This window comes from Acytostelium subglobosum (assembly GCF_000787575.1).
Source record: "Acytostelium subglobosum LB1 DNA, scaffold: scaffold4, whole genome shotgun sequence".
In the NCBI taxonomy this organism is placed as follows: Eukaryota; Evosea; class Eumycetozoa; order Acytosteliales; family Acytosteliaceae; genus Acytostelium; species Acytostelium subglobosum.
Window position 1 is genome coordinate 915,176 of NW_012236528.1, and position 15,116 is coordinate 930,291.

The 15,116-nt window shown below is 41.4% G+C and overlaps 6 protein-coding genes across 6 annotated transcripts; all 6 read left to right on the forward strand.

The window, feature by feature from the left end:
- Positions 1-463: 463 nt before the first annotated feature.
- On the forward strand, positions 464-1,408 carry SAMD00019534_025270 (hypothetical protein; the record flags this gene model as incomplete). The annotated part of the gene is made up of 1 exon (XM_012901825.1): positions 464-1,408. One exon carries the CDS (start codon positions 464-466, stop codon positions 1,406-1,408), a length of 945 nt encoding a protein of 314 aa, XP_012757279.1.
- A 2,676-nt stretch (positions 1,409-4,084) lies between these two features.
- On the forward strand, positions 4,085-5,543 carry SAMD00019534_025280 (hypothetical protein; the record flags this gene model as incomplete). Its single annotated transcript, XM_012901826.1, has 2 exons — positions 4,085-4,503; positions 4,571-5,543. 2 exons carry the CDS (start codon positions 4,085-4,087, stop codon positions 5,541-5,543), a joined length of 1,392 nt encoding a protein of 463 aa, XP_012757280.1.
- Positions 5,544-6,774: 1,231 nt separating this feature from the next.
- Positions 6,775-7,352, forward strand: SAMD00019534_025290 (hypothetical protein; the record flags this gene model as incomplete). Its single annotated transcript, XM_012901827.1, has 2 exons — positions 6,775-6,801; positions 6,879-7,352. The coding sequence occupies 2 exons, from the start codon at positions 6,775-6,777 to the stop codon at positions 7,350-7,352; spliced, it is 501 nt and encodes a 166-aa protein (XP_012757281.1).
- A 98-nt stretch (positions 7,353-7,450) lies between these two features.
- Positions 7,451-8,807, forward strand: SAMD00019534_025300 (hypothetical protein; the record flags this gene model as incomplete). The annotated part of the gene is made up of 2 exons (XM_012901828.1): positions 7,451-8,114; positions 8,182-8,807. 2 exons carry the CDS (start codon positions 7,451-7,453, stop codon positions 8,805-8,807), a joined length of 1,290 nt encoding a protein of 429 aa, XP_012757282.1.
- A 419-nt stretch (positions 8,808-9,226) lies between these two features.
- Positions 9,227-11,264, forward strand: SAMD00019534_025310 (hypothetical protein; the record flags this gene model as incomplete). Its single annotated transcript, XM_012901829.1, has 4 exons — positions 9,227-9,292; positions 9,470-9,523; positions 9,609-10,530; positions 10,594-11,264. 4 exons carry the CDS (start codon positions 9,227-9,229, stop codon positions 11,262-11,264), a joined length of 1,713 nt encoding a protein of 570 aa, XP_012757283.1.
- An 831-nt stretch (positions 11,265-12,095) lies between these two features.
- SAMD00019534_025320 (hypothetical protein) lies at positions 12,096-15,081 on the forward strand (the record flags this gene model as incomplete). Its single annotated transcript, XM_012901830.1, has 3 exons — positions 12,096-12,654; positions 12,751-13,546; positions 13,611-15,081. 3 exons carry the CDS (start codon positions 12,096-12,098, stop codon positions 15,079-15,081), a joined length of 2,826 nt encoding a protein of 941 aa, XP_012757284.1.
- Positions 15,082-15,116: the final 35 nt, after the last annotated feature.

Consider the following 15,116-nt stretch of genomic DNA (forward strand, 5'->3'; position numbering starts at 1 on the left):
GGCTTTAAATTTGTAGCCTTTGGACAAAGTAGCAATCCAAAATAAATGGCAACAAGTAATCACAAATCAAGGTATGAAAGTTTGATTGTTTATTAAAATCGATCTAGCTAGATCGGATACTGGGACATATATATTAGTTATTAATTAATTGATTGATACATTAGTGGGAGAGTGTGTGACCAGGGAACCGATCACTTGCCTTCTGCTGTAAATTTGGGTCTTTCCTCATGTCGCGACATCATAAAAATCAGACGAAGTGGTTGGACCGAGATCAATCACACGATTAAACAGGGATGGCATCATTGTACAAGATAGTCTGGTATTCGATAACTTGCTTTAACGTGCCAATCTAAACAGGTACCATTGTACATATATATAAATAGATATCAACATCACATTCACATCAAAGTTATACTGACTTTGTAACAAACATATGTATATATATAACGTTCATACAAACAACATGTTTAGATACATATCAATAACATTGCAGCTGTTGCTGATTTTATCTTTGTGCTTGGTGTCAGTGACCAAGTCAGAGAAGTTGACCACTTATACTCTGTTGATGTCTGTTGACTATGAGAGTGGCACATTGGACTCGAATGTTACCAACCTCCAATGGACAAATGCAAACGCTTCAGACGCAGCCACTCTTGTGACACCAGGCTTCAATGGTTCAAAGTATGCCATCGCACACAAGGTTGAGGTTGGCAACAGCGGTTACTTCTCAAACAACAACTGGAGGAGTGAGAGCTCAACAAACAATATCAGAAACGCAGGCTTATACCAGCCGGGCGACGAACGTCGTTACGAAATCTCACTCAGACTGCACAACTGGATCGAGGGTCCGTATGTCAGTGCCATCTTCCAGTCCAAGCTCAGTGGCGGTGGCTATCCAGCATGGCTGTTCATCGCATTCAACAACTCTATCAGCTTCAGAGTGCGACAGCTCAACATCACCAAGGTCATTGTACCAGACTACCGCCCAATTGTCGACAAGTGGATCAGCCTCAGAGTCGACTGTCTTTGGGCTGATGACCAGACTGGCTACCTCAATGTCTCGGCCATGCTGCCCGGAGACACTGACTACTCTTGGAACTGGTATCAGGACAAAACAAAGACATGGAATCCAGAGGCCAACATCTCAACTGGATACACCAAATGGGGATTATATCTCCCGGATGCCCAACCCAATGTCGGCGACCCATCCAATACAAGAGTCATCTATCATGACAACTTTAAGATATACCAAATCAATCATACCGAATCAACTACCACCACAACAACATCCACTCCAACGACAACAACAACAACGACGACAACAGGTGGTCCTTCCAACTCCAACCGTTTGATACCAAGTTTGATCACTATACTTATTCTTGTTTCTGCCATCTTCCAACTTTTATAAACTATATTTTAATTATAATCAATCAATCAAACATGCACCAAACCATGCACGTTGATCAACTTTGTCATTGTCATCTAATTGTATCCAACTATCATCTAGTGGAGTATAAAGATAGTTCCTTTCGCGGCCACCAATGCGAATGATGCCAATGGTTGGATGGTATACAAGTTGAGAATAAGGAAGATAATAGTCTGGACAATTTGTCAGGTTGGTCTTGGTCTGAGTTGTCAATGTATATCTTACGAATTGATCATTATCTGAGAGAATGTATAAGTTATCAACTCCATCGAAACAGACTGTAGAATATTCACGGACTGGTATCCACTCCATCTCTTCGATCTCTTTAGTCTGAACATTGAACTTGAGAGTGACCCGTGGATACCTCATCCCATCACTACATCCTCCAACAATATAAATGATATTGTTATGGAAGCATGTGAATGGTGTGTAACGACCTTGTGGTAGTCGTCCAACATTGATAAACAGTTGAGTATCTAGGTTGAAGCAATCAATGCGGTCCAAGGTTTTTCCATCATGATATCCACCAACAATAAATATATTCTTATCGCCATCATAACATGTAGAAGCTTGTGATCCTCCACTGACTCCAACGATTTCCGATTGATGACATTGTTGATCAGCCAAGGAGTAGCGAGTGAAACTTGTTGGAGCATCCTTTCCACCAAACAAATATACATAGCCACGAGCGTAGCAAGCAGAGGATGTGACGTACTTGAGTTGAGGACGTTTAAATACGTCCTTGAAAGAAGTCCATTCATACTCATTGTCCCCAGTCAGTGCCAAGAAGGAACATTCCTTGCCGTTGAATGACATTATACAAGGTGTGCTTGGTATGACAGGGGTGGGCTCTTTGATCGCTGGCGGGGCGAATTGGAAACAAGTCTCCAGCTTTTTCTGAAGTCCATTTAGTGTGGTCACATCAACGTTGACTTTACATTCCCGGAGCCAAGAGGATACATATTCATCATTATATTGTACTTGATCCATGAACTGAATCTGTTGACCTATTATAAGCAACAGTTCTTGTTCACTGAGTTGTCCGGCATTGGAGTTGTTTGATGGTTCGGATATTGAAGCATCATTGATGAACTGATCAACAGATGTATTTGATTGGATAGATTGGATGGTTTGTAAGATGATGTCTTCTTGATTGTCGGCACCGATGATGTTTGAGTTTGTACTTGATGGCCTCTCGCCTTTGATCATAAAGTTGATATACTTGATCTCATTGATAATATAATTTATAGTTGATTGAATATGTGTAATCTGATTATTGATTGGTTTCTTCAACATGTACTCTTGAGTCATTATCACCTTTATCAATTGTTCATAGTGACCAGCCAACTCTGAACTTGAATCTTGTAAAGATTGATATGTCACAACACATTGTTGTAAGACTTTCCAGAGATGGTCCAATCTTGATCTACACAATAATGTTGTTGGTGTTGTTGGTTGATTATCTTTTCCATCTTCACCGTTATTATTATTATTATTCAACATAGTTAAACTATCTTTAATACTTGTAATATGTTCATAATTATGTCCATTATGATTTCGATTACAACATAATGAAAATATTGACAACTTGCAATCGAAGCATATTGTATCTGCTCTAGCATTGTGTATTTCACAATAAACTAAAACAGAAGAATCCATTAAATAAATATTATCTGTATGTATATAACATGTGAATAATAATAATAATATCAAATTGGTGTGATCTTCAAGGTTATACACACTGCAGTACTAACTGTTGTTGACTTCCAGGTATTGTAGTTTGGACACATATGATGAAGTTCGAACAGTGTGGTCAACTCGAGTTGTCTATTCCTGGGTCTGTCGATAATGATGATGATGTCGTGTTGTCTATCGTTGAGTGGCATGGTGCCTCTGTCACACTCCTAAGCTATCAACTGTGAGTCACTGACTGGCTGATCACCATTTGTCATAGATCCGAGGTCAAGTTCGATTGGAGGAGGTTTGTTTATGTACGTGAGCTAACGATACCAAGCCATTACAATCAATAATTAATTAATTAATAATACTTCACCGGCGACCAATCAACAACAAGTTGAGTGTATTTGTACATACTCATAGATAAGTGATATCCTTTATATTAGCGTATCTCTTGAATCCTCTAAATACAAGTTTGAATCTATTGAAGATGTATGGATGCATAACCAGTTTGCCGTCTTTCTTGCTAGTTGATGAAACATCAACAAAGTTTGCTTCTTTGGCAATCTCTGTGAACTTCTCCAAAGATACAAGATTGTTGTCATGCGAACCTTGGATGATTTGATTAACAACATCATCACGGACCAGTTCAAAGGTGTCTCTTAGGAACTAGTAGTAGTTAGTTAGTTGTTAGTTGTTAGTTGTTAGTTGTTAGTTGTTGCATTCATTCAAATGACACAAACCTTATCATACTGACTAAAGGAATCATCAATTGTTTTAAATCGTAGTTCAATTGCTTGCTTCTTGACTGATGTAGAAAGTACTTCAGACTTCCTTTTGACTGATTTACTAGTATCATCCATTGTTGTTAATGTTAATGTTAATGTTTATGTTAAACAAATGAATGATTGAATCAAGCATGCTTGGGTTTGGGACTTCTCGACCTTTTCATCATTCGTCCTGAATCAACGACAATCAATAATGAATGTATCTAGTACTACATCAACAACATCTTCAACAAAGACATCAGTACTTGAACAAGACACAACAGCATCAACAACAAACATTGATGTTGACCACGACGACGACCACAACGACGAAGATGAAGAGATAAATGAACATACTGCAGTTGGTACAGGCATGTCTGAAGCCTTGACCAATTTCTTACAGAATAAGCCACAAGAGTTCTTGGACTTCTTAAAGGAGAATGCTATCCCATTGGACTCATACGATGTCACCTCTCTGCCTCGTTTCATTCGTGTCAACACACGTCTTGTAACCAACGAGGATGAGTGGCGCACTAAACTTGAAGAACAACTACATACCAAGTTGATCTCACTTCCTTGGCTACCCAACTTCTATCGTCTACAAGATCAAGTCGGCATAGCATCGTCCAAAGCGTATGTACTCTATGTCTCACTCTCGCTCGCTCATTCATTCACTCACTTACTGACTTGCGAACAACAGATACAAGAATGGAGAGATATATGGTATGGACGCGAGTAGTGGAGCGGCTGTGTTGGCACTCGACCCTCAACCTGGAGACAATGTGTTGGATATATGTTGTGCACCTGGTACCAAACTATCATTGATCTCTGATGTGATGAAGGGTCAGGGTACGGTCACTGGTGTGGACATCTCAATGCAGCGTCTAGCATCATGCAAAACTGTATTAAAGAAGTACAAGATACCCAATGCTCGTCTCTTTCAATGTGATGCCTCAACATTCGATATCAAAGCACCTATACCCAATGATCCCATCCCCTTTGGTCGCGACCAACTCAACAAGAAGAAGCAACGAATGACTGCAACTGCTGGCGAGCTCTCCTCAACAACGAACAAAGACAATGACAATGGCGACAACAACAATGACAACAATGACAATGATGACAAGTCCTCAACATCAACATCAACATCGACATCAGTGTTGGGCAAGAGAAAGAATGTGTCCAAGAAGAGCACAAAGAGAGCGACGTATGATCTGGCAGGACTATACTTTTGCAACACATTCCACATGCGCTACTCCAATGCTCAGTTGTATGATCGTGTGATTGTGGATGCCGAGTGTAGCCTGGACGCATCAGTCCGCCATCTACTGCTTCACAGGAAGTTGGGGCGCAACTTCATTCCGGCGGAACTGACCGAGCTGACCAATCTCCAGAAAAGACTGATAGAGACTGGCTTCCGCATGCTTAAAGTCGGTGGTACATTGGTCTACAGCACGTGTAGCTTCTGTCGCGTACAAAATGAGGATGTGGTCCAATGGCTGCTTGACCAACATCCAACAATAGCCCGACTGATGCCTTGCTTCCAGGTGGACGCCAACCACCAGGCCGTCGTCCCATTCAGTCCAGGCCACATACCAAACACCTATCGCTTCTATCCCAAGAATGGCACCAGTGGCATGTTCATATCAAAGTTTACCAAGGTTGATGGATAAGAGTGAGACCTGGTCTTGGGGCTCGCTCATTGATTGATTGATTGATTGTTTGATCGTCAGTCAGTGAGTGAGCCGAGTCTGGGTAACCGGCTGGATGGTCAGACGAACCGGACTGGTTGACTCCACGGACCGACCTCAAAGACCAATTGCCGGTGTCAACTTGAGGGAGATATGGTCTACCAAAGCAGTACTTTGATCGTTTACGCGCGCAATCATAATGATTCATTCATCATCAACCTTGGTGATTGGAAGGAATGATGACAAATTTAGAACTTTGCATGGTTGTCCTATCGCCCCCACTACAGCTCTACAAGTAGTTTCACAACAACACTCCTGACAAGATAGGCCTGGTTACATCGGCTCCTTCCCATCATTCCATGGCTATTCTAGTGAGTATCCCCAGCTCGCTGGCTCAAGAGACCTTTGGAAACACACCCAACACACACACACACACACTTAAATCAACAACACACTCATTCACTTTGATCAATCTGACGATCAAGTCATCCAACCCATCCCCCCTCATACCAGCGGCTGTTGCATACGCCATGTTTGGTCAGTCAACAACAATCAAAAGATATCTAATTTATGATAAAAAATAATAATCAGTTTTTGTAATGTCTTTTTTGATGTAAATCAATGCCCTCAACAAGTATCCCTCCTCCATGTGTCATGTCATCATCCATTCATCTCATCTCGCCAAAGGTTGTTTTGTTGAAGACTTATCATTGAACTTTCTATCATACTTTCTCTTTCATTATTAAACAAATAATCCTCAACATAATAATAACAAAGTCATAATATATATATATATATATATCTAAGTATGATCAGTTGACCCAAATCATTCAATAAATCATCAACCTCAATCAACTCAATCACACTCAATCAATCACAATCAATTTGGAAGATCAAGAAGTATCCAAAGTCATAACATAGATGGATACTACTTCTACATCCAATAATAATGCATCATCGTCTTCAACGTCTGCATCGCCACTCACACCATTTCGACCGAGCACTCTGACTTCACTTCCAAATCCTCTCCCCTTCCCTCAATTATCTCTTTACAACTTCAACACAACAAAGAAGAAGGATATCAATTCCATTGACAACAATGTAACATCTTCTCTGTCGACGACCTCTACTACAACAACATCCACAAGGTCATCATCATCAGCAGCAGCATTCAACAACAACAATAGAGTGATTGATCTCGATCAGAATGATGATGTTGGTGAACCACAACTACAACATGGTATCTTAAAGTCAAGTGTGGACGCGGCAACAGCAACACAAGTATCAAACAACAACAACAACAACAACAACAACCAGACGACAGCCTTTGTCGAGGAGCAAAAGAAGAAGTTTGCAATGTTGATTGATCGGATCAAGGATTACAATACAAAGTACTCCGAGTTGATTGATATGGAGCTGAAGCTGACGAGACATTACAAGCAACAGTATCATGAGATGGTGCTGGAGGAGCGTCGTGCCAAGCAGGCGCTGAACAAGGAGCGCGCCAAGACCGAGAAGCGCATGAGCGACATCTTCTCAGAGGTCAACCGTATCAACGAGCACTACATCCTCGAAGCGACATCGCCGAACCTCCCAGGCGTGTCTGGCAACGACAGCAGCAACAACGGCAATCACAGCAAGAGGAAGTACGGCGACAACCTCAACAATCCATTTGTATATACACTCAAGTCGATGGACGATGCACTCACCTCCTTCAATCCGAAGAACTATGTACATGATTATCAACCAACAACAACCCCAACCTCAACAACAAAGACATCAACCCAGTAAACACGATCGAGTCGCCAGCCAAGGCGAGCAAGCATTCTGTATCATCATCCCCATCAGCCTTAACATCCTCCCCGCACTCCATCAGTCCCGTCGCAACCATGTCACCGAGTCGGCAGCCACAGCAACAGACACCATCACAACCTCCCTCCCTGGACATTCTTCGACCTCAGGGTATGCCGTTATCAAACAAACAAGTGCCTTTCAGTAACGTCATCAAGTCGCCATCGCCAATCATTGAGGTCACATCATACAAGGAGGACAGAGGGCGTCATCAAGTGCACATGCCACCATTCCAGCAGACACAGCAACCACAACTATCACAACCACAACAGCCACAGCAACCACCACTATCTCAACTACAACAACGCCAGCCATTCCAACAACATCGACAGACTGTTGTATCAGTGCAGTCGCTACAACTTGCCGGCCAACAACAACAACATCTACCAGGTATTCGAGTGCAAGGTGTTCGCGTGAACAAGGTGTCGGACCCGAGCTTTCCCCTGGATCTCAGCCAGCTCAGCAATCAGTTCTTCACGATTGGTACTTGTGGCAGTCACGTCTTTGACATGGCCACCAACCTGTGGTATCAGTTTGATGACCGCGATGACAAAGACAAGCGCTTCCATCCACTCAACTCTGTTGTGAGCTATGGCGAGAACATCTACGTCTTTGGCGGATCCAACAAGTCGCACACCTACTCCATCTACTCCACCCGCTCACTCAAATGCATGTCCTTCAATGATATTGGAACAGGAAGAGGTATGTGTCATGTCACTCACTCAAACTTGATCAATCAATCACTTAAGCAATCTATCATTCCATATAGGTGGCGCAAGCATTGCAACATGCTTCGATGGTCAACGATACATTTACATGGTTGGTGGCTATAACAAGGACACGTATCTGAGGCGTGTAGATCGATTTGATATTGAGACATTGGAGTTTGTGACGATTGGAGAGTTGACCTTGCCAGTCTGTCAAGCACTGGTCTTCCTGCATAACCGTGATCTGTATGTGGTTGGTGGCCGTAATGAGAAGGGCGAGGTACGCCAGGTGCAGACATTCAACCTGGAGGCAAGACTCAGCGGCATCTTTTTGGAGGACATCGAGTTTGCTCAATCAATCATCACGTCGTGCTTTGATGGAGTGGACCTGATCTACATCATGGACAACGAGTCAGAGTTCTTCACCATATCACTCAAGACCAGGACAAAGACCGTGCTCAACTCACCATTCTCGGCACAGCCACTCAGTAGCAAGTACTCCATGGTGCACTTTAACAGCAGCAGTACCAATATTGCATTCCGCAATCTAGAGTTGGTATTCTTTATCGGTGGCAAGACCTATGGCAACCTAATATACATCCCTCGAGCCAACCATTGGATACCGGTCAAAGACACTGACGATGTCATTCGGCAGTTTGATGGTGCTGCACAGATAAAGATAATCTAAGTACTTCTACTTTTAAAACAAATTGTATTTGTGTGCTCATCAAGAAGGAAGGAGGCATTCAGCAATATTACATCATTTGATCCATCCCCAACACTTACAATGGCCCTTCAATTCCAACACACCCACCCCCTCTGATCAGATGATCATAAAATACACTCTCTGGTGGGTGTGAGTTTGATTGTGTGTGTGGATGTATAACACATCAAAACACATCAGCTGAGTTAGTGAGTGATCAATCAATCATTCATACATCTATCCATCAATCCATCACACTACAATGCGATGATGTCGTATTCAACTGGTTGAATGAACACATTCACTCACTAACTCACACACACAATCAATCAATCAAAAGGGTGTGGTTGATGCCAACTCTCTGCAGAGTAGGGACCTTACTTGAGAGTAAGCAAGGGAGGTGGATGTTGGGGAATGCTCTCACTCTATTGCCATCCAATGTCAAGGTTGAGTTTAAACCTAACCATCAAGTATGTTAGCTTAGCTTGCATTACCTCCTTGCTTTGCTTGTCATGTGACAGTAGTGTGAAGGGAGGGACCTCCATTCAATCAATCACTCCATTCATACTTTACTCGAATACACATCACATCACATCATCATATACAATCAATCAATCAATCAATCATATATATATATTATAACAAAGAATGATATCAACTCAAGGTCCACCAGATATGGATATATGTCGTACATTCGCCAGGTATGGCCATTGTGAAGTCATTGGATGTCTTTACAAACATCCTGAAACAACACAAGTTGGTGTACCATTACAACAACAACTAAAGTCAAAGGAGGGAGGTGAAGAGGACATGTCAGACGCATGGGAGGAGGCAGGCCATTATCAACCATACGCCTTTGAAACATCGTCGGGTCTGCCCATGGGCACGCAACCACCCGCGATGTATTACAACACATATAGTAGTGGCCCTGGCAAGATGGGAGGCGGAGGCTTCCAACAGCCAATGTCCCAGAACATCTATGGAGCAGGCGCACCAATAAGTCCGTATCCACCAGGTGGTGTTCCAGTGCCACATCAATACGCGTCGGGAGGCGTCGCGTCGACACAGGCAGGAGGTCCGTCATACCCAAGGAAGTTGTGCAGGTTTGCCGAGAGATGTAGGAATGGTGACAACTGTCCATACTACCATCCTAAGCCAAGTGATAACTATTATAACAATGCCGCGGCAGCGGCTGTTGTGGGCGTGGGCAAGCATGACCCGACTGGCCAGGGTGCCACCCATGTATATCCATCATCAGCATCGATGTTGCCAGCACACTACCAACAAGCCTATCCAAGTTATCCACAACAATACCATCAGGCACAGCCTTATTATGTATATCCAAGAGGAATGTATGTGGACCAACAAGTGCCGAGTCACCCATCAGGAGGCAGTCATCAACCAATGGCTGCACCACCTCAACCATTATCACAACAACGTTCACAAGAGATGTCCAACCATCACCAACAACATCAACAACATTCTCAAGAATCATATATATCAATGACACCTGAACAACTCATTCATTCATCATCGATCCCATCACCATCATCATCAACATCATCATTAAGTCATTCATCACAATCACCTCGTGAGAGCAGTCCACAAACAGTCAATCATACACAACAACAACAACATCATCATCATCATGTCAATGGTCATCAACATCAACAACAACAACAACATAATACAAGGAATAGTAATAATAGTAAGCAACATCAACAACAACAACATCAACAAAAGATGGACTCTTCCAACAATAATATTAAAGTGGCATCACATGGAAAGCATGGAAACAACAACAACAACAACAACAAACAACAACAACAACAACAACATTCACATACATCAGATGGACATAATGATAAACAACTTGAGACATCAATGGCAGCAGCGATCAAACAACTTCATTTCAAAGGTGATGATACCAATAATAATAATAATAATGATAATGTAGTTGATCAATCATCATCAACATCAGACATTCAATCACCTTCAAACTCAATACCGACACCAGTATCATCACAACAGTCACAACAACAACAACATAGAAGAGGACAATATCAACAAAACTCAACATCACCGTCATCATCACCATCCTCATCATTTGATAAGAAATCATCTAAATCACCAAAGGGACATCCAAGAGTACCACAGACATCAGGTGACCTACCTGTTTATAAAGGTGGAATTGGAGTCGCTGGTGTGAAGCCATTTGGTGGCGGCGGCGGCGGCGGAGGTGGTAGTGGCGGTAGTGGTAAAGGATCAAAGAAGGAATCAAACAATAATAATAATAGCAATAATAATAATAGCAATAATAATAACTATCAACAACATAAGAAGAATAACTTTCCACCATTAGTATCCAAACATCATGGAGGTCAACATACTCCTATAGTTCCAGCTGTTGTTGCAGAACAACTAAATGATCAAGTTGTTTGAACAACAATATATAATTATAAATAATAAATAATATTATTATCTAAATATATATATTAGTTATTCAATTCAATGAATGATTGATGGGTACCCGTAAAAGGAAATTCCCTGGAAAATATCTGTGACCTCAGGAATCGATCACTCTCCTCACTCGAGGGATCACGATCACATTATTTGTTTCATCGATTGACAGTAATAATAATAATACAAATAATAATGGATGATAATAGTAGATTTAGGTTGTTGTTTAATAACAAGTTCTTAAGATCATTGATCTTCGGACATGTTTGTCATATACAATCGCGATTGACACAACCATCGTCATCATCATCAACATTATCAATAATATCCAAGACAAAGAACAGTACGATCAATGGTGGAAAGTTATATAATGATGGTAATCTTTGTCAGTTGATCAAATACAATGCTGTTCAATGGTTCATCGAGATGTTTGATGGGCTAACCAACAAGCCTATTGAACTCATTCGTCTACTATTATACAAATCATTTAAGTATAACAATATAATAGTATTCAATCATATCAATCAATACGTATCTGGTGCACAATGTGTCGACATTAGCATGTTACTGACAAAGAAGAGCACACTAAGTATACTCAAACATGGCAATGTTGACATGTTCAAAGCCTACCTCGCATCACATACATTGGCACTCAAAAGCTCGCACCTAATACCAGTGATAGACACTGGTAACGAACAATTTGTACGTCTACTGCTCCTACATCATTGCTTTGAACAACCTTGGCCTGTTTATGATGATGACAATGAAGATAAAGGACCCTATCTTAGTCGTCGTCCTGGAGTCAGCATTGGCATGCTCAAGATACTGCACGAGGAGTTCAACGTACTATATCAATGTGATCGTATTGGGAAGAAGGCATTGTTGCTCTCAATACAATGTCAACAAGTAGATAGTGTCCAATATATATTTGATCAAGCTCCATTATATTGGGTTGAAGAGTGTTTCACAGAGTCTAATGTGGACATCATGGCCATCGCCACATGTGGAAACATAGACATCATCAAGTCTTTGTTTAACAAGTTGCACATACAAACACTCTTCCTCTACGAGAATCTTCTGAACAGTATCATTGAGCAAGCCCTAGCTCTTGGACATGGAGAGGTCATCAAGTACCTCTACACGCATGTTGGCAACGTGACACTTTATACAAGCAATGAGAGTAGAATATGTCAGTCTCTAGGCATTCCATTTGTTGAAGGATCAAAGACCGATGTGCATGTGGATGTGGATGTGAGGTCAATTAACCTTGCAGTGACCATGCCATCAGTGGCCATACTCAATGATGAAGTTGAACATGTCATGGATACACACCTTCCTCAATGTTTGAACATTGTCCCATCCCTCTGGGCGAGTATGTCCAAGAGAATGGCCACGTACATATCCAACCCCCGAACATACCCACTGCCCGTGTACAATCAATTGAACTTATTCAACATGTTACAATCAGTTGGTGTTCAAGACAGTAATATCACAGAGGACATGGTACTCAGCTTCATTGACAACTGTGTCGACAGTGGTACCACTACCAATCAGAATGAAGATGCAATGAGATCACTGATATGGGCAATCAGTCATTCTAAGACATCAGTCATGGAGAGGATACAAGTTAGATACTCTTTGGAGTACACTAGAGAGTGCTTGATCAAGGCCTTGGCAACAGACGACATCAAGGTACTCTCAATCATACTTGGTAATTCTCAGTTATCACAAAGTATTGGGACTTGGAACAAAGTAGAGTTGGAGGGCTTGCAGGCAGACAAACTGATCACAAGGGCAAAATTGGATACAGTTATATTAGTTCTTGATCACCTTCCATCATTGAGAAAGGACATCAATATCTGTATTTTGGCTCAATACAACAATGATCATCACGATGTATTCCAATATGTGATCAATCAGTTCACTATGGATGAGGTTGATCAGACTATCAATCCAATAATCCATTGTGCTTTTAAACTGGATAGGCTTGATGTATTGATCACATTGGACCAGATGTACAAGGATCATTCTAAATCACTACTTATACCAATGGTCAATATCTTCACGCTTGTCAATGCTACCCAACTCAACTCGTTCCAAACATTGGAGTACTATTTCAAAACATCAGACTTTAACAATCTTACCAAAGCTATCAGATTGGAAGTACTTTCTGCCATCAACATCAAGGCACTCCACGCTGGAAAAGTCCGTCTCCTTAATCACACCAGGACGCTCATCAAGGCCATCCAAGCCAACAAGAAGAGGTAAGTATATATCTATAATTCAATCAAATCAATCAATCAACTTATCACATCATCATGTCATTAGGGATCGTGATGAGGAGACTAATATTCAACAATATCAATATCGAAATGTGCTTGCTCCAAAGTTCTTGAAAGATCTGTTCACTTGTAACAATGATGATTGGAAGAATGAATTGGATCAGTATCTGGCCTACACTCTACAGAGACCACAGGACATTGAGATCAACAATGATCTGCTTTTATTGATACTATATCCATCTATTGTTCGAAGACTAATAGAACTTGGATTCAAGATCACTCCTATCACTACAAGGTCATATAAGGTGAATAGATGGATTGGCAAACCTTGGTCACTGGAGATGATCAAGCTACTGTGCGAGGTGAAAGTTTTGATTGCACCTGAAGAGTTTATTGACATCATCTATCAGGCGATTAGCAGAAACGACGTTGATGTAGCTCGGTTCATTGTGGACACTAAACTTGACGAACTGATTGCGACCGATAATTACATGAGAAGTCGCAGCTACGCCATTCTAAAAGCATGTATGAATTCAAACTGCCCAGCCGACTTGGCTGATAAGATACTATCACGTATCCCGCTGGACTCTTTCCCAAGACCTGATGAATTTCTCATGGAGGCCGCACGAACTGGAAACTTGGCAATGTTCATCAATGTGCATAAACTTAATGAACGAGAAGGGGGCCATTCACAACGAGCCTATGCAGCAATGGAAGCAGCACTTAAATCAAATAATCACGTGGACTTGGTCAACTACATCCTCCAGCTCAGCCAACCACAAGGCCCACATGATGATGATTTCATTCTAAGGTATATCAATCCCAAGATTATATCAATCGAGCTCATTGAAAGATTGATTGATCATCCATGTTTCTTTTGCTACTTTGACCAAATGTTGGGCGATGCCATCGGCGCTGGCAAGAGAGATGTGATTGAATACCTAATGGACAACGAATCAATATTCCAAACTGACTATCGATATGCTTTTCAGCAGGCATTGAAGGTGGGACAACCCTACCTCGACATCATTAGGAGGATACTTCCAAAGTTCATCCAACATCATCAAGACAATGGACAGTATTATAAGGATTCATTTTTGGAGTTTGGAATGATGGCGGCCAAGATCAGTGACGATTTGTTTATCGAGCTACTCCAAGTCATCCTGCAGCCAGAGTCAACAACAAAGAAAACAATATGTTGTCTTGTTGAAGCTGCCGCTGGCAACTCACACGCACTTGTCAAACATGTGATTGATATGGTAGACTCACCTGTATTTTATAAAATGGACCTCAGCATCTTTATATCAGATTGTGTCCATTACCTCAAGAATGCGATTATGGCTTGCATCAATAGAGATGACACAGACTCAATTGAATGTGTGGTCACATTGGCCACCAAGTTATCATCCACAAATGATTCCAAACCAATTGATCCTCAAACTCTTTTCCCTTTGATGATCACAAATGACAAATTGAGTATATTCCTGTTGGAAAAGGGATACACCTCAAATAAATAAATAATTAACAACTTTGGATTGGTTATGATTTGAAC